We start from the raw sequence: 20,013 nt of genomic DNA on the forward strand, positions 1-20,013 counted from the left end.
AAACATAAAAAGTAACACCGACAGAGCATCGACGGAACACTGTCCCCATGCTTGGTCTGTAGGTCACATGGACTACAGCCTTGGTGAGCTACTTCAGTCTTGGTGAGCTAAAACTCCTGTATGATGCGATCAATGACAAGCACTATCATGCCTAACTCCTCACACAGACACTCTGAGAGCTCTCAACACCACCAACATAAAGTATCCCATTTTTCCTATTTACAATCTCATCCTCATACCCAATTACAAGTCCACACACCCACAATCTGTAAACCCCTCACAGAGTTACTCACTCGGTAGCATATTCCATTTTGGTTTGAAGAGCAACAGTGATGAGAGATGCTACATTCACACGATCTCGAAGCTGGAATGTTTTACTGGATTCAAGAGTCCGGATAAAAATGAGGAGAAATGTCTTGTTGCTCATGAGTTGGAAGAAGAGAGCCAATCCTCGTTCTACATCTTCCTGGTTTCGTCGATAGCCAACCTGAAGAATAAAATTGTCATCACTTTAATCTCATCATCTTGTAGCAAGTTATCAAATCTTTAAATGCATCTTTTTTTCTCGTATCATGACAACTAAAATAAAGGCCTTTCAAAAATAATTCAGTGTCATTAAGCTTGTTTACCAAAGAGAAATCCATTTACACTCTATTAAAAGAAAATGAAAACTTAATGAACCCCAACTAAATCCAGTTCCTAAAAAGTTAGATAATGTTTCCTTTTTCTCCAAGACCTTAATTAATATGCACTATCATGCTCTAAAGATCTTCATTAGAATAAGCTAAAGAAACACAAAAATTGGAATCCCTTCAGCAGCTCTTTGATGTGAATGTGACAAGCTAGCAGGGCTAATTAGCATAATGGCAGCACTGAGAGATTTGTGAATTCTCATGTGAAAACATCACTTTGCCAAATTGACCTGTCAGACCGTTGTCCTTCATTCTATTGTCATCTGCATAAATGTATTCTAGGATGTTGCATACTTTTTACAACATTTTAGACCCATTAAAATTTTAAACACTAAAAAATTCTAGAAGTCTGCAGACAAAACAAAGGCTCAAAATGACACTTGAAACATATCAACACACAGAACTCCAATGGACTCTCCAATAACACTAAACAGACTATTCCAAGTTCGTTTTAAGGGGGTCTCACCTGCAGCTCCTTGATGACAGAGTGGTTTTCTACCCCAGGGAACAGGACCTTCATACAATAGGTTCTGTAGTCCCAGAACGGTATGGACACTTGGCCATACAAGTCACTTGTCAGCTCTGTCATGTCAGTTTGAAGTTCCGCAAAGGCTGAAACATTAATATTTGTTTACATTTTGTATGATGATTGTGTCACTACGTTTTCATAAACTAAAAGTTATCTGTTTATGGTATTCTCAGATTGTCAGGTGGCACTGGCCAAAGCTGCAGGTCCAAGTACTTTAGCCTTTGGTTCATCCAGACCATGGCTGTTGACAGATCAAACTTCTGACTAGTACAAATATGAATTAGTAAATTAAGTCAGTATTACCAGTAAAGGTACTTTGACTGACCTTCCTTGCACTCGTTGGCAACTCGAGCCTCCAGTGAGTCCATCTGAATCCTCATCTTCTTCATCATATCATTGCTACGACGAGACTTCACTTGGTAGGCGATAATCACAATAATGACCACAAGCACCAGTACACCTGCACCAACTGCAATACCGATGATTGTTGGCAGTGTCAACATCTCCGCTTCCTCGTACTTGAGACGGCCAATGCTGAATGTCAGGTTCTGACCAACGATCACCTATGGAAGGAGAACGTGATCTGATAAAGTAGGTTTGCACATCATGTTATCTTGTATTGTTATCATTGTTATAGATCCTTGTTCTCCAATATCTCATGCAACCTCTATGAAGACGGCACGTGGTCCTGGTAGAATCCTCCCTTACACACCCTTCTTTCTCTTGATTTGAATCTCCTTAATTTCAATACCCTGTTGTGATTATTCTGATCATTTCTCATATTTACACATTCTAACTCTCCTCCATCTTTAATGCCTAGTTTTGATATCCCTATCCATTTGTTGGCATAAAACTCAAACAAAACCTACCACGACTTCTGGAATGTCATTTCCCTTCTTGGACTGTGGTTGGCTTTTGGGTGGTCGGCATGTGAGCTGAGTGGCTGCAATGGAGGTGACGTTGCAGATGCCGGTGCCAATGTGGACGGTGACGTCCTCCTTGGGGATAGCTGGGTTCAGGTTGCTTCCCTGGTAGAATGAAATAGAACTTAGCTCTTATTCTCGGAATGCTCATAGCCCTTAGAATTCTTAACTTTGATCGTTGCCAAAGGGTTAAGAATGGGCTTAAGAAGTTCATAGGGCTATGAACATTTCGAGAATAGCTAACCTGGTGAACACAGTACATACCTATTCTTGTATCAAGACTTTAAAGGACTGAAACCCTCACTGTCATAGACAGTCACTGACTGGCCATGATGTAGACACCAAGTGTTCCACACTTACCCCTATTGTCAAGAACTCTGTCTTCTTCTGGTGGGACTTCATTCCATTCTTGAACTTCTCAAACACAGGGTCTGGGTAGAGGGTGAACACTCCATATGCCTCCATGCTGCGCCCAGTCAGGTTCATGATGTTCTCAACACCATCCATCTTGAATCCATACGACACATCAACGTGATCAACATCGTCACTCAGCGTTGGAGCAAGGGTCTCCACCATTGGAGAATAGCAGACCAATGTTTTGTCTGACTTTCTGTCACAAATCTGAAACACAACATGATTTTATAGTATGTGTGTCTTCTTTGACTAAAACAGAGCATCATGTGTGGCTAATGCCATTTCATGTAAGTACTGTGTATGTTGTTCAGACCCTCAGTCCACAATATTTCAGCGAGATGACGGGGATAAATGTCTGGACCTGACAATCCAATGATTGAGTCACCTAGTCTGACCACCTGATCTCCTTAGCCGCCTAAATAGACCAGTGATCAATGTGAGTTAGAGAGTATGGTTTAACACAACTTCATGACTGGTTAAAACCAAAACTTCATACATTGTACTCATCTCAGGAATTGAACCTGGTTTTGGTTGTGATGAGCCAGCTTCCCTCAAGGCAAAGTGAATACCACAGGACAAAAACAATGTCCAGACGATATAAAGAAGACAACTCACGCTATCAAAGACCTCGTTGTTGTGTCCAAGCAGCATCTTTGGGCTCTGCACATTGGTGAAATGTATTCCTTGAACAGTGATACGTAAACCGCCACTGGAATAGTATGTCCAGAATTAGTGATGACTTTCTGCAGCCACCTTACATCAGTTTCACATGGTCAGCAAGAACACTCTGTATTTATTCCTGATTGTAGCCCCTCTTTAAACAGTTATCATCATACACCTAAGCGTAGCTACCCTTTAAAACCGTTCTGTTGATACCTGAGTGCAGCCCCCTTTAAAACAGTCCTGTTCACGCACCATCATGAGTTCAGCTCCCCTTTACAACTCTTCTGTTCATACCTGTGAAATTTCTCTTTAAAGCAGTCCTGTTCATATCCTTGCGTGCTCTCCCCTCTTAAAACTAACTCTTCTGTGCTAACATACACCCCCTTTCCAACTGTCCTTCCCTCCAATGGACATCGGTTACTCACCTTCGAATGGCTTTTTTAGGGTTGATTGAAGTGACATCAGGATCAGGAACGTAGGCATATCGGATCTTATGATCAGCATTGATGATCTGGTTGTCGAACTTTACCACAACTCTGTTTGGAGGGAACATGGTGGCAGGGCTTGGGCCTGAGTCTAGCAATTTGGGGGAAGTCTCACAGACTAAGTTGTAAGGACTTGAGGGCCTGAAAACATTGATGAATATAAGATTATTAGTCTGACACATTTGGAGAAAAGTGCAACATGATTCAAGCCACCTTGATGTTAGTCAGGTGCAAAGGTTGGTAGTTTATCACATTTTTGCAACCTGAGTACAAGAACAACATATTCAGCTTTACCTCAGCTACCCTATATATGTATGACCTGGGACGTCCAATGGCACAGGTCAGGTTAACTTCATTAAATAGGGGAGCAGAGAATTTTGTGTTTTGTGTTTTTGCACATCATGAATTTATCGGAAACATTACACCACTTTTAAAGAAAGTAGGATACCAGTATGCTAACGATTTTTCTACACTGAAATGTCAAACAGCAAACCTTGCCTTGGCTGTTCGGGACATGTTGACAATTAACTGACAAAGGTGCACTGCTTCACAATAATAGACCCAACCAGTTGAGACAGGGTCACGCTATGTATTAGCATTCAGTTGATCACGTCAAGCTAAACAAGCTGTATGATACTTTATCACCTTGATAAGTTTCATATGGTTGGTGTTTCTGATCATACTGAGAACACCACAAGTAGGTTATAGTGTTGACTGACCCACGGTCACAAATGGCACTACTAGGGGACACAATTGTTCATGTTAAACCGAAATGCCTGGTAGCAGTTGTGGCCCCTTGCAGAATCTAATCACCATCAAGTTGCACTGAAACTAGTTATGTACCTAGTTCAACTAGTCATCAGTCAGTGCCTTCTACAAATTACTTTGGATTTACTTCTGATACCATCAATGGGACATGATTAGTAAGTATGTATCATTTCTCTTTTGCTAAAGTCTTCCTAATGTATGACCCGTGAAAGTCTGCTATAGAATGGCGACTAACGGGATCGGGTCAAGCAGGCTCACTGACTTGGTTGACACATGTCATCGGTTCCCAATTGTGCAGATCGATGCTTGTGTTGTTGATCACTGGACTGTCTGGTCCAGACTCGATTATTTACAGACTGCCGCCATATAGCTGTAATATTGCTGAGTGCGGCATAAAACTAAGCTCACTCACTCACTCACTCACTCTTAATGTATACTTACACTGGTATGACCTCACATTTGTGGGAATTAATGTACACTGTCTTTTCGGTGCCGGCATCCATGTTTTCCCCTGATATTGTCACCCTGGTTCCACCTGAGCGAGGTCCATAATCAGGGTTGATGTCAGTCACTGTTGGAAGCTGAAAATCCCAGTACCATCAGTTTGTGACATTCTAAATCTCTGGTAAACGTCATTTGGCTCAGTTTAACAAGTACTGCAAAAGCGCTCAATGATATATTCTGAAATAAGCTTAATATCACTAAAGAAGACCAGACAGAACTCCCAATCCAGCAAAATACTCTCAGTGACATCATCCCCATCTTCATCTTGTCTTGCTTGGTGAATTCTGGCTATTATAACTTACAGACAACACAGCAGGGTCCAGATTAACAGTGACGTGTTCTGAACAGCTTTTCATTCCCACTTCACAATTCCTACTTACCACATATCGGAAGACACTTGCTGATGTTGATTCATATTCATTGGCAATTTTGACCTTGACCCTGTGCTGTTGTTCTAGGACCACAGGACCTGTTTCACAAATAATCCTGGAAAGGAATAAGAGGCGCTTAGAATTTGGTGCAACAAACACACATCTGAAATGGTTGACTGCGCACACATACATGCATGCACACTTGGAATAAGGACATTGTTCTTACTGTCTGGGTGCCACATATTCCTTGATGGCACAGTCCACCAAGGGCCCGATGGTAACGTGCAGGTCATCTTTCTTCTTGCCTAGGTTTTCTCCCACAATGGTCAAGAGGGTGCCACCTTCCAGAGGCCCCGACTGGGGGGATATCTACCAAAAATCAAAACACAAGTTACTCCTAAGTTGAGGCCCTCAAACATTCATGTTTCCTTAATCTGAACAGGTGTACAAGCAGCACGTCTTTATTACGATGTCTCCACTAAGACACCTCATGAACTGTCATGCTGCTACTGGGATGCTGCAGGTGTTTTGGACTGGAAACGGATAATATGAGCTCTGGGTCCTATACCATCCACAACAGAAAGCAAAACCTAAGTCATTGCAACCTGATATCTATATAATATTGTGTTGTTCAAAGAACACAGGCTTCAGCTGGACCACAGATTGATGAGAAACTGACTTGGAGAAGTGACTTTGATGTAGATACAGTGTCTGAAAGACTACTGCTGTTTATATCATGAAATCTGGACCCGTGCAACAGTTGTTATCTGATGGAAGTAAGGTCCAATTCCTTATAGCATCCTTGCAAACCCTTGACATTAGCATAATGACAAGCTTACCATTTCTATTTTGGGGTTGCGGCAAGTTAACTGATGCCCAAGCCAATCACTGTGGGGACTGTTGTTACAGTCTGGTTCAGTGGTGCAGTGTTCCTTTTCCTGACACCACCCACACTTGTACTTCTCATCCTGGGTCAAGCATGACCCACACGACCCCGCCATCACATGACACTTGTACATCGTCACTGAAAGAGTCAATACAGTTGGACAGTCACACAAATTGACACTTGTACATCGTCACTGAAAGAGTCAATACAGTTGAACAGTTACACAAACTGACACTTCTACAACATCACTAAACAGTCAATACTGTTGTATAGTCACACATATGACATATCTATATTATCGCATTTTTATTCTCGTGTCATGAAATCTGACACGAAGTTGGCGAACATTAAACGGTCGTGAAAATTTTTCTGTTTACAGTAATCGAGTTTGGACCAGACAATCCAAAGATCAACAGCATGAGCATTGATCTGCACAATTGGGGAATGGATGACATGTGTCAACCAAGTCAGCGAGTCTGACCACCCGATCCCATTAGGTGTCTCTTACAACAAGCATAGTCGCCTTTTATGGTAAGCATGGGTTGCTGAAGGCCCATTCTACCCCGGACCTTCACAGGTCGAAAATGTTTAAGTAAAGTACCCTGGATGTTGGAAGGGTTGTCCAGAGCCTTGATGTTCTCCCACATGATGTTGAATGGCACGTTCTGATAGCTCACATTCGGGAAGTAGTTGAACTAAAACAAAGAAAGTAAACTTTTTCTACAACACAATGTCATCTTTGTGTGATTTGCGTACTGACAAGTCAGCAATTATGATACAGATGACACCTGTATCTCTGTCTCACTGCTGATAACCTGGCACAAATAGTACAGATGACACCTGTATCTTTGTTTCACTGCTGATAACCTGGCACAAATAGTACAGATGACACCTGTATCTTTGTCTCACTGCTGATAACCTAGCACAAATAATACAGATGACACCTGTATCTTTGTCTCACTGCTGATAACCTAGCACAAATAGTACAGATGACTTTCTGACATAATCCGAGAATGATATTTTTTGACACATTCTAAAAGATCAGGATCTTACAAAAGAATTAATATGGAATTCTTACGTTCAGATTCTGACATTTGATGATGTATGTGTTGTCACGGGAAGGTAGTACAGTTGCTGGAACAGTCATGCCAGACTTGAAGTTGAAGCTACACTTTAGGCCAGTTCCTCCAATTTGGTAAGCCTGTCAACAGAAAGACATGTTTTTAACCTGAAGTGAGCAGCGCCACAGAACATTTCTGCATGTTAGCCAAAACTCAGAAACAGAAATCATGTAACAACAATCTGCCTGTTATAAGACGAACCTGTTGTTGATGGTATGAACAAGTAGTGGAACTTGTCCCTTATCAGCAACCTCTAAGGTCAAATTCCTTATTAATTCCCTTCCACCAAGCCCACAGATACTGGGCACCTATTTTGGACTGATATTCAACAGTACTATCCATTCTGATTATTGAGATCCATCTTTTGAGCTGGAGATACTTTGGCACCTGCTTACCTCAAGATGTAGACCCCTGACCTCAATACCAGTGTCAGTATTGGCAGCAACAAGAATCTGAGGATCTCGAGGATCGCTGATCATCTCTATCCTTGGACATGTCTTTGGCCCAGGACGCCGAGTAGTTCCTCGGACCTGTTGGTACAAATGAAGTAAACGTGAGTGTATGCTGCCTTCTGATTGGTTGAAAAACAGAATCATGTCATTAAGGCTATTTGATATTATGCAACCAAATAACCCAGTTACTTCTTTGTATATATCTATACTCACCGCTTTGCCAGTAACTAGTGTTTCGTTACGACGGCAGTCATCAGTGACGATGTTGCTGCAAATGTGTCCCTTGATACACCACGTACAAGGGAAGTCACTCTGCGTACAGCTGGTGCATCTGTGGACCAAGAAAAACAGATGTGAGGAAACGTCAAACAATCATCCACACAATTACATCAAACTGACTCATCAGTTGCTATTTATTCTGAGAGGTAAGTTTCCACTAAGTGAACTCAACCACCATACATCATCACCATCACCATCATCATCATCATCATCATCATCAAACTGATTCACTGCTTGCTGTCCCTGCTGAGATATAACTTTCCACTGACTAAAGGAACTTTACACATCATCATCATCATCATCATCATCATCATCATCATCATCATCATCACCACCACCATCATCCCAAACTCCAAGATTCAGATTCAAACAGATTTATCTGCTGCTCTCCATCACGAGATATATATTTCTATATTAACTGAAGGAACTCCATACAACACAATGCCCCTTTGATGGTGGCTAAGAAGTTGACTCTATGACACAAAGGGAGTTGCAGCCACTAGTTAGCCTAAAGGCAACACATGTTCTTCACATGTAGATCCTCATTCTGAATGCTTCACAATCTATGATCTTGTCTAGTTAATTAATTTTCTTTTGATTGTCAATAAATACCCGAGATGAGAGATTTAACGAGTCTATTATAAGCACACAATGTATAATGGCCACCTCGTTAGCCTTGCTTCAGGACACGGTAACTTGGACTGCTTTGGGCACCATGTGAGTAGCAATATAGTTTGTAATCTTAATGGCGTTTCCTTTCATTCCTGTCGATGATCTTAAGGCTTGTGATTAGATCACAAACATGGACGTAACAGGCTGTACTTCAGTTCCCTCTCTTTCTCTCTCTGTGTGTGTGTGTGTGTGTGTGAGTGAGTGAGAGAGAGAGAGAGGGAGAGAGAGAGAGAGAAGGAGAGAGAGAGAGAGATGACAACTCACTCAACACCCTTGACATGGTTTGGCTTGCTGTTATCAGCCACTGAAGTCATGGATATCAAGGCTGATATTTGCTGTGATTTACAAATTATTGATAATTACTTCAGACATAGTTGGGCTACCATTTTTAATCACTTGAATCTGTTCCTACAGCCTCAAGGCTTTTGATGTCATATTAATAAAAAACTGTTTGCAAGGCAATTTGTTTCAAATAATCTTGGCAAGGTCATGTCATAACTGCTCGTGCCCAAACCACAAAATGGTTCAATGGTTCTTTGTAGTTCTTACTTTTTACAACAATAATCAAGAACAGAATATTCTACAAAGTAGACACACTAAAATTCACCTTAAGGTTACAAAAACCTGAAAAAGTTGACATTACTGTAATATGCATGCACCTTCTCTTGCGTGGCCCAACCTTCAGTTCAATATACAAATGCATGAAGGTCCACAATACTTTGGCTACATCACCCATTAAAATCCGTCAATCAGTTAGTGATTTCACTTGCCTAGAGCTGAACTTTGGTATTTGTTTCTGAATGAAGTGTTTGGTCTGACCGCGTCTCATTGTGAGGTTTTTAATGCTGGAGAAATGAAACAGTTGGCTCATCAGCAAAGATCTGCCTCCTATTGATACCCTTATTTTAACAAGCAGATGCCAGTCAATAAGTCATCTTGCATGGTGTGAGATTCGAGCCATACTACCCGCTTCCTGCAGGTCTTGGAATAAGGAATGGCCAATAATCTGGGTGTAAATGAGGAGGGAATGTTGTGACCACTCATTTATTCTAAGTAATCAACCTCTATCTCACAGGATCATACTGTACAGCTAGAGTCACAAAGAGAATTGATTCAAACTTGTGATTCAGATCTGCAGTGAAAGTATTCACTCTAAGTGATTCACTTTTAGGTGAAATTAGCCAACAAGCCATCTAGATAGGATGTACAGACTTGTGGCCTTCCACCAAGATTGATCAGAATTAGCACGCAGAGGTTCTACGATCACCAGCTCCAGGTATGTCTCAGATGCTCTACTATTACGTCTCTGTGCTCCATTATGAGACTTGGGGGCTCCACCTCATGGATTTTTTGTTTTCCGTAGTTAAATAACAATGACTCCAAGCTTTCTGCTGCTACCTCCAGGCCAGTGAAAATATTTCGCCCATGTCTGTAGTGGTTCTTAGTCTTTAGAAATGTTGCATTCTTGATACAATTTAAAACTCTACCATGCTATTGCAATGCAGGACAAGCATGCCCAGACCCCACGGTGCTGACTGGTGACCCCAAACAATCACTGTTATTACCAGGCCAGTGTTTAAACAGATAAGACCTGTTGTTGTCTTATTGATGGGTAAGAACAAGAGTTAAAACAGATAAGAACTTGTTGTGTCCTATTGATGGATTACAACAGATTTTAAACAGATAAGACCTGTTGCGTCTTATTGATGGGTCACAACATAGAGTTTAAGCAGATAAGACCTCATTGTGTCTTATTGATGGGTAAGAACAAGAGTTATAACAGGTAAGAACTTGTTGTGTATTATTGAGTAAACAGATTAATCTTTGTTGTGCGTTATTGATGGGTCAGGACACACAGTTCAAACAGATAAGACTTTGCTGTGCCTTATGGTGGGTCAGAATACAAAGTTTTAACAGATTAGACCTTGTTGTCTTACTGATGGGTTACAACATACAGTTTAAACAGATACGACCTTGTAGTATCTTATTGATGGGTAAGAATAATGGACCTGACAAATCAGCAAAGGCAACATATACATTACATATCCACATTCATATGAAAGGTAATTATGGGAACAGTCTGTATGCTTGATTCAGGTCTGAGTCAAGCTGGTTTTGTGTTTTAAAAACACACATAAAGGATGAAGTTTTAAGTGGATTTGGCAAGTTGAGCGATCTGAATGTGGGTTAGGGCAAGATCCAAAGCTACATGATCCAGCATTATGTGAACAGAAACCTGTAGAAACAGTCTGGGGTGGTTTAGACAAGATCTGGCTTGGCCAGTGGGGACAGACTACAGGTTTAGGGAGAGATTTGAGGAGTGGCGGCCCCTTTGAAAGGAGATTAGTGGGGAGTAAGATGTGTGAATCATACCAGTGTGACTGACAGGGGTTAGGAGAGGGAACACATGGGTCAGGCAGCTAAGTCACCTCATCTTGACACCTCGTCTCTTCCCAGCACCCCCCATCAGCTTCTCTGGTCCCAGCTTGGGCACAGTCATATCCATACCACACATAATACCACACATAATTTTTCCCCCTCCCCTCTCTTAAAAGACCTCTTAAATTACATTTTAAATCAAATTTCAATGAATCTGCTTTGAAGAGCAGATTGAAGTTAATTCAGGACTGTTCTATCTGAAACATACCATCATGCACAGAAACACATGAGTGTTGTTTGGTGATCGAAAAATACCCTCGTTAATCATCAGAATGGGAATGGTGGACAAAATGTCATACTTTGAAATTCACCAAAACTTGCTCATATCTAAGCAGACATTTAAAATGATATAAATGTATTTTCTGAGGAGATTAATTTGCTACGTGCACTGGCTTGTCAGGCGTCAGTGTTCACCAATAGAGCAACAGAGAGGGAGATACACCACAGAGACCAAAATTACATTATGACCATTATCTCCACTCCTTTAATCACAAGCATGAGACGTGATATATTGACTCCACTGCTTCACTTTCACGCTTAGTTAACTTTTAATAAGAAAGATGGTACGCGCTATTAGTTGTATTATACATCAGTAACAGATGAAACGAAGCCCAAAGTTGCTGGAAAGGCAATTCCTAACGTGCATTATTTTATGATCATTTAGACAACTTTACTTAATATAAAATGCGACAGGCATTCTCTCGTTAAATTATCTACTAGGACATCGTCATTGTTTTTGGAGCATCCTGCTTATAATTCTGAATTGCATAGATACAGCAATGGCCATTTATTCCTGCCAGGATTTGACGGAAGTAAGCAGCATGGCTAAATAATTGAAGATGACAGAAATAAAGATAATATAGATAGAGAAGGAAGGACGTAGCATTCACAGAATGATTAATAACGTCAGGGGGCTAATTGAAAAAGTTCCTCTGCTGTTTGGATGTGTCTGGTAGAGACAGGAAAACATGATATTTACATGACAACTAGTAATACCCTTGGGCTCTGGTTATGAAATAATATTGGCAGTCCTCTGTAGCAGAGAGAAAGTCACTCTCCCATTTGTGTTTGTTTCCACATTAGATAATATGTTTAATTCCCTAAAGATGTACACCCTGCACTGCGATCTGAAGAAATTAAAACAAAACACGAAAATTCAGAATTGGTTAAAAAGCTATTGTAGTGTAAGTGTTGAGACTGATGGCTTTTCTCAGCACTTCAATCATGAAGCGAGGATGAATTTACTTTCAATGAAAAAATTCAATTTTGTAATGGTAAACATAGCAGAAACTATCAAATGAATTATTCAGAGTTAATTTGTTTTTAATGTATTTTTTGTCACAGACCACTGTAGAATTTTACATGAAACAGTTACAATACAGTTTTCAGCGGAAGTTATAATTGTTTCATGAAAAAGTGATTTCAAGCTAATGACATCTGAAATAGATTAGTTTTTTTTCATCAAGAATTATGGCCTTAGTTTCCTGGTTTGTGGGGAAAAACATGTCTCCCCTGCTATTATGGAGGCCAGTGGTACGTTGAGGAGAGGTGTCAAGAAACAGAAACGGATTCTGAAAGCATTCTTTGTGCATCCTGACGGCATTTGTAGTGGATTAGCAAGAATGCTAACAAACTCATTAGACTAGCCTCTACGATGTGGCTTTGATCAAGCTGGCAACTTTCTCTACTGCCATTTCTAAGACCATCAATTCACACACTGGCAGCAAAAAACAGAAGGGGCAGTGTAAAAACAAGCAGCAAATTGCCAGTCGTGAATCTAACATTTGACAGTCGGAGTTACGTACTCTACAACATTGGGTGCCATGTGACAAAGAATTTCATTCTCCAGTTGACATAAACAGAGATGCTTCGCTGACCTGGTGAGGAACACTTAATGTAACAAAAATGTGTTTCCTTAAATATACAAGCTGCTTGAGGTGAATGAAAGTCGCAACCCCCTGAAGTAATATTGAACAGTACTCCATATTTGTTTTTTTTTATACAAGACTGCAGTTTGGGCCCTTTTTTTCATAATTAAAAAATATTCCAGAGGGACAAATCAGAGAAATGTGAAATTTTCTTTCTCCTCGCGGCAAGGATCAGTTTGGGTGGCTAAATCAGGACCTGATGGCAAAAATCGTGATTTAAAATTATGACTGAAATGCAACTGAGCATCACGACGATATCACCAGGGGCAACACAATATCCACAAGGTGATCAGAACAGCTCACTTGTAAAACTTTATAATCTTAAAAAGTTGTTTTTTTGATGACCATCCTCCAAAAATATTGGGTGTAAAATTTGTGTATTGAAGATCAAAGCCATATTTTTTCTGTGATAATAACCCAGAGATGTGAAGTAGTAATCAAATTAATCTGTTTAAAAACAGACTATTGCCTGACAATGCCAGCACATGAACACCAGGCAATGTATTGTCTGTAGACACTGATGTTTCAAGCTTCACATATTCCTCTTTCCCCTACTTTGTTGTTCCTAAGCATAATCATTAACTCTTTGACAACCCATCAAACTTAATAAGTGGGGATCTCTCTTCCATTCCTGTCATTGACGGTTCCGTTAACAACCTTACGCTGGCGACTAACAATCTTATCCCTACGACAAGAACGCCTCTTTCACACTTTCATTAATATAGTGATAGTAACGTCATTGGGCAGAGCTGTCTCTTAGACAAAAAACTCACTTATAATAAGAAGGGAAAGATAAAAGATGCACATCAAAGCAAGACGATGCAGTGTTTATTCAAATGATATTATTTTATAATAGAATGCCTTATCCTTCCTTTTAACTAAAGAATTAGTCAAAATTCCTATTTCTCATATTTCATCCATTTCATAATGGTTGTAATTATGGTAACTTTGTATAGTAGCTCCACGACATCTAAACATATTGACAACGCAAATGTTATAATCACAACAATCATCGCCAATAACAAGCTTTAGATGTGTAAATGCCATATTATATCTAATGCATCATGACAAAAACAGGCTGCTTTTTCAGCAACGCTTTAGAGCCATTAGGGCGGACAAATCCCTGGCTGTTGAGAAGCAAGAGTTATTTCCTTCTTGGAACAGTTGCGATTCCTCTTCCATGCGATATTTCTGAAATGTCAGCATTGGCAGTTTATGGTATTCCCTCAACACATTAACATAATTACACAAAAAAGTTCATTGCCAAAAGACATTTGAAAATGTTTGAGATCATTCTCAAATTTAGGGAATGATAAAACATTAAAGATGACAGACAAATGATGCAAATCCTTTGATAAAGCAAAAATTAATATACATGTATTTCTCAATTTTTCATTTGAGTGAATTTGACATTCAACGTTAACACTGAGAGCAGTGTGACCTTGACACTATAACAGAAAGCAGTATGTTCATTGCCCCTTAATTATAAGTATGGCTGGGTGGGATGGAGTGTGTGGTAAGGTAGAAGGGGTGGGAGTGGGAGGGGGTGAGGTCAGGTAGTTGGGACAAGTTGGACCAGGTGCAGTATCTGTAGAGATAGGTGGGCATTGAATGGAGTTAGGTGCAGTACAGTGCTGCTGGGGTGGAAGTGGGATAAGAGTGGTGAAGTGGGATCTGGTGGGTGAGATGTTATGGGTTGGATGGGTGAGTTGAGATGAAGTGGGGTTGGTTGAGTTGAGTTGAGTTGAGTTGAGGTGAAGTGGGGTGAGGTGAGGTGGGGCAAGACGAGACAGTTTGGTTGGGTGAGGGGAGGGTGAGATGAAGTGGGGTTGGGTGAAAGGAGGGGAGTTGAGATGAAGTAGGGTTGTGTGAGGTAAGGTGAGTTTAGATGAAGTGGGGTTGGGTGAGGGGAAGTGAGGTGAGGTGAGATGAAGTGGGGTTCAGTGAGGTCAGGTGAGGTGATGGATGAAGTGGGGCACTATGTAGCGGGATGGGGTGGGTGGAAAGAACAAGTGTGGTTGCTGTGGATCATATATATTCAACAAGCCAGCCTGTGTGGCTGCCATCTTGAATATATGTGCAGTATCTGCTGTGAGGTGCACAAAGTGACCTGTTGTGAAGACCTTCAACTATCATCACTGTTGAGACAAATGGGCCACTTCAGGAATGGGAACATAATTCTAGTTATGGCTATTTCAACAGCCGCATCTGATCTGGCTGTAACCAATGATTTGTTTATTAATGTATTCAACAGACAAGCAATCATTGTCGTAAGAGGCGACTAACGGGATCGGGTGGTCAGACTCGCTGACTTGGTTGACGCATGTCATCGGTTCCCAATTGCGCAGATCGATGCTCATGTTGTTGATCACTGGATTGTCTGGTCCAGACTCGATTATTTACAGACCGCTGCCATATAGCTGGAATATTGCTGAGTGTGGCGTAAAACTAAACTCACTCACTCACTCACTCACAAGCAATCAAGTTATTTTCATGAAAACATAACTTGAACTTCTTAAAAAGGCAAGAAGGCAGTAAAAGAAAAGAAACTTCCGCAAAGACCAGCCAAATCCTCCATTGCCATGACAACTGTCATGTTGTACTGTATTAACTAACAGACTTGGATAAGCAATGATTGATCTAGGTTCCTTCCGTGGATCAGAAACACTGAGGTTCCGTCTGTCACATGAAGGTTTGTCATCCACAATAGAACTTACAACACTGCTAAGTGTTTGTGATATGCGACATAATGTAACGGATATTCACCAGTAACGCCACAAAGGCTGATACAGCCTTCTCCAGATTGACTTGTATCACAGGACATGATGTAATTTCACACATTATGATCCCCGATTCCCACCGATAACGGTACAACAAAGGAACCGTCTACCGTTTCCCACAGCAAGAGTGGACGATATTGATTCCTGCAAGTCTGAGAATGGCTGCGTCTGACAATACCATTTACATCGCTTGCCAAATGTCTATGTAACTTTATCACAAAGCTAGTTTAATAAATTCAATTTCAGGCACGGGCGATTTACCATTTGTGGAATTGTGCACTGCCATTCTGGTTTTGGTGCTTTGGTCTGCCCGTGATCAAAGATCTTCTCTGTGTCTAACCTTCTGTTCTATACATGACTAAGATGATCAAATAAAACAGATATCTCGAACACACAAATCAAACATAATCACCCAAAAGGCATTGGACACATATTGAGGCTGATGTTCTTCATAACTTTTTGCAACAATTTTCATTTGTTCCTGCTGGAGAAGCAAATAGCTTGATGGACAATGCTACTTGCAATCATGGTTACATCTATATTAGTTATGTAACAGATAAGTATGCACAATATTCATACAAAAAATACAGAAACCTTTCTTTTAGTGAAAAAGTCGCAATCCTGTCAGTTGTCAATCTCCAAACAAACACACACAACCAGTGACTGTCACATTGTGAGGTGAAGCGGAAACAGTGAAATGTAATAGAATATGTTTTTTAGATGGCGCTAGTTATCCCTTTCACAACATCATCTTTCTAATAGTTTCTTTACTGTTTATCATAACACAAGCTAACTATTTTTATAAACTTTTGTGAATGAGTATCAAGGAAGAAAACTGACACTGGGTGGAGGAAATCAGAAGCAAAGTGAATTACTGTCTTCTCTGTGAAGGAAAATCAATTCTAGAACAGAATGTTCCTGATTTGGAAGAAAAAACTCAAACAGAAAATTACACCCTGTCAGAAAGTTATGGAAAGAAACAATCAAATCTATTTTGCCTTTAATCTTATTACATCCAATATGATATAATTTCCATGGCAACAGTTGTTTGCTAAATAATGAAACAACAATTTAAGGTCATTATTTCTGAGAAGAATCTGAAGTAAACCCATGATTCACTCAGATGTCCTGTACTTATGTACGCTGTCAGATGAAGACTAAAATATTGGCCAGTTTATAGAAGAACAACTGACATATATATACTGCTGACACACAACAAGGACATAGTGGTCTCCCCTGTTTACAGCTTATGACAAGTGAGAGCATGCACACACGCACACACACAGACGCGGTGTGACTAACCTCGCTTCAATGACAATCACAGGACCTTTTCAAGATGCATGGTGGCCTAGTGATGTTAGTTAAACATTCAGTCATTCTGCTTGTTATCCGATAAGGTCAAGAAAATGAAATGAAAATATTGTTATCAAATCTGAACTGACTCGGACTCGCAAGCCAATCTGCTACATGTACTTCATTACTTGAGACAATATAGAACATTTCTACCATTCTCCTTGTCTCCCAAAATGGTGGACATGTCCTCATGAAACTGAAACATGGTTATCAAAACCAAACCCACACACTGGTTCGGTCGAGGCAATGAAAGGCAACATTTCTAACAGTCATCACAAAAAGTCTGTATCAACTTATCCATAATGAATACCCCAGTCAAATTAAACCAAAATTTTACTCTCACAACAAACACCTGCTGCTTGTTCAACTTTTTTTCAAATATCACAGAGCTTCAAACTGATGTCCATTGATCCAACACGTGATCATGTCAATTGGATGAAATTGTGGTCATGTTCAACAAGCCTGTGAAGTTAATTTAGCTCCCAGTCTATTACAGTATCGTTAACTGGACAAACTAAAAAGTGGAGTCAAAGGCAGTGAATGCTACCTCACGTTTGATTGGTTTCCAGGATATTTGTTTAGCGAGATTTGATTGGATGCTTACAATATCACGACAAATTCAGCAGTCTTGCTGTCTACAAAACTAATGCTGCCTCAGGAAATATTTGCTTCTCAACAGATGCCATTTCTAAAGCAACACTGCTTTGCTTTTTTCGATCACTTGAAATAACAGAATCTACCAATTATAATCTGATCTGTCAAACATCAACTCGTCCGGGCCTGTCAAGAAAAGAAAGAAATTCTGAAGATGTTTGCCAAAATTACAGCTTTGCCAAATCAAAAGGAAGATCACGGCTAAATTTTCGAATCCAAACAAGCAAAAAAATATCATTTAAAATTCAGTATTGGAAATTCTGGCCTAAAAGGTGAGGTAGCTCTTCCCATTTCAAGAACATCTACTTAACTTGCCATCACCCACCATAGAATCAGAGAATCACTCTTGTCCAAATGTAAGATTACACAGTGATGAGAAAATTACAGGCTAAAGTTCCTAAACATATTCAGATCACCTTCACAACAGTTCCAACAGAGAGAATGGAATTGTATCCCGAAAACTTTGATCCTGATATGATTACATTTCATAAATGCACCACAGGTCCATCTGAGATCAGTTAATGATAATCGAACAGTTTGGGTCGAAGGTCAAATATCCAAAGCTTGTCTATGACCTCTGATCCCACACAAAGTTTCTGATTGGTTGACCTTCAGGCACATGTCAACTGACCACCTGCTTTATCTCTAATGCTAATCCGCTTTTCAATAAATATTCATCCCCTTTATGACTGCAGGATATGAATTCATGTATGAGCAAATTTTAGTCAATAATCTGGATGAACAAGTTGGAGATTAAACCTGACTAACAATCCCCTGATCAGTATGGAAAGTGGGATCCCGTCAGTGTGTCCACTATATGGCATGAGTGACCATCAATGAAGTTCAACGTCAGGCCTAACAGATTAAACCTGAAGCCCAACATTAATGAAACAAGGGTACTATCCTCCACTAACAACAACTCTGCCATCCAACCATAATTTAATTAAATCACCCCAATTTATAAATGAATCCTGAAACATCAGTAATTAACGAAATGTTCTTCATTTAATTATTCTACTAGAAATCTGACTTCAAAGAGATATTTATCAAATATTACAAATATTACATCAGCTGGGTGGACACAATCCCATCGTGGGCTTCAGTGAACAGTGGAATCAAATATGGGAAAGAATATCCAACCTGGAACAATAATTCCTTTCAGCTTCAACAGTATTTTTAAAAGACTTTCAGCTATCAGATTCTGATCTGGCTTTTGGTTTTGTTTGTTTTGTGAAGACCAATTAGGATGGAGAATAGCTTCTTATCTGTTTCTTATAAAAGCTCCCCCGAACATACACGATGTGATTTGAGATTTTGTACGGCTTGCCTCCAATCAATGCTTCACCTCAGCATGTAAACATACAAAGGTGAAATAATATACAACTTGAACATGCAGATTGCTGCCCTGATAGGCATGTGACATGTACAACTCCTCCTGATGAGCATATGGCGGTGAACTTCTTGTATATTATTACAACACAACCAGCTTATTTCCCCAAGTGTCACATGTAATTGTATACTACACAGTCTTGTATATTATCATCCAATCTGTATTTCTACAGCTCATGTATGACATGTGACTAAGTTGGCTATAAAGTCTTGTATCACACAGTCTGTATCTCTATAGCTCATGTGTGACATGTGACTATGTTGGCCAGTCTTGTATCATACAGCCCGTATCCCACAGCTCATGTGCAACATGTGACTGTGTTGGCCATAAAGTCTCAAATCATACAGCCTGTATCCCTACAGCCTGAGTGCCAATGTGACTATGCAGGCTCCATAGTCTTGTATCATATAGTCTGTATCTCTACAGCTCATGTGTGACATGTGACTATGTAGGCCATAAAGTCTTATAGCATGCAGCCTGTATCCCTACAGCCTGAGTGTGACATTTGACTAAAATAGACCATAAAGTCTTGTATCATACAGCTATTACTCCTACAGCCACAGTGGAATGGATACAAGCATGTGTACACCATAGTGTGATAACTATGTGCTACCCCCAAGCGATACCATGTGATAGATTAACATTTAACAAATAACACTGACCGCTATTGTGGCACATGGTATGCTTATGTTATCACATCATGTGTGCTG

The 20,013-nt window shown here is 40.1% G+C and overlaps 1 protein-coding gene across 3 annotated transcripts in view; it reads right to left on the minus strand.

Annotated features, from left to right (window-relative positions):
* The window catches only part of LOC137296806 (plexin-A2-like), a 191,219-nt gene that overhangs the window by 19,495 nt on the left and 151,711 nt on the right, over nt 1-20,013 (minus strand). For all 3 annotated transcript variants that reach the window (XM_067828668.1, XM_067828665.1, XM_067828666.1), the window contains exons 9-23: nt 8,022-8,139; nt 7,752-7,886; nt 7,314-7,436; nt 6,837-6,930; nt 6,189-6,373; nt 5,576-5,718; nt 5,359-5,464; nt 4,916-5,055; nt 3,647-3,847; nt 3,174-3,267; nt 2,505-2,765; nt 2,091-2,249; nt 1,547-1,784; nt 1,159-1,304; nt 294-487 (exon numbers count right to left, since the gene is read on the minus strand). In XM_067828668.1, coding sequence (XP_067684769.1) covers nt 294-487; nt 1,159-1,304; nt 1,547-1,784; nt 2,091-2,249; nt 2,505-2,765; nt 3,174-3,267; nt 3,647-3,847; nt 4,916-5,055; nt 5,359-5,464; nt 5,576-5,718; nt 6,189-6,373; nt 6,837-6,930; nt 7,314-7,436; nt 7,752-7,886; nt 8,022-8,139 — 2,337 coding nt within the window. The remainder of the gene's footprint in view (nt 1-293; nt 488-1,158; nt 1,305-1,546; nt 1,785-2,090; nt 2,250-2,504; nt 2,766-3,173; nt 3,268-3,646; nt 3,848-4,915; nt 5,056-5,358; nt 5,465-5,575; nt 5,719-6,188; nt 6,374-6,836; nt 6,931-7,313; nt 7,437-7,751; nt 7,887-8,021; nt 8,140-20,013) is intronic.

The sequence above is a fragment of the Haliotis asinina genome, chromosome 9 (assembly GCF_037392515.1).
Source record: "Haliotis asinina isolate JCU_RB_2024 chromosome 9, JCU_Hal_asi_v2, whole genome shotgun sequence".
Lineage (NCBI taxonomy): Eukaryota > Metazoa > Mollusca > Gastropoda > Lepetellida > Haliotidae > Haliotis > Haliotis asinina.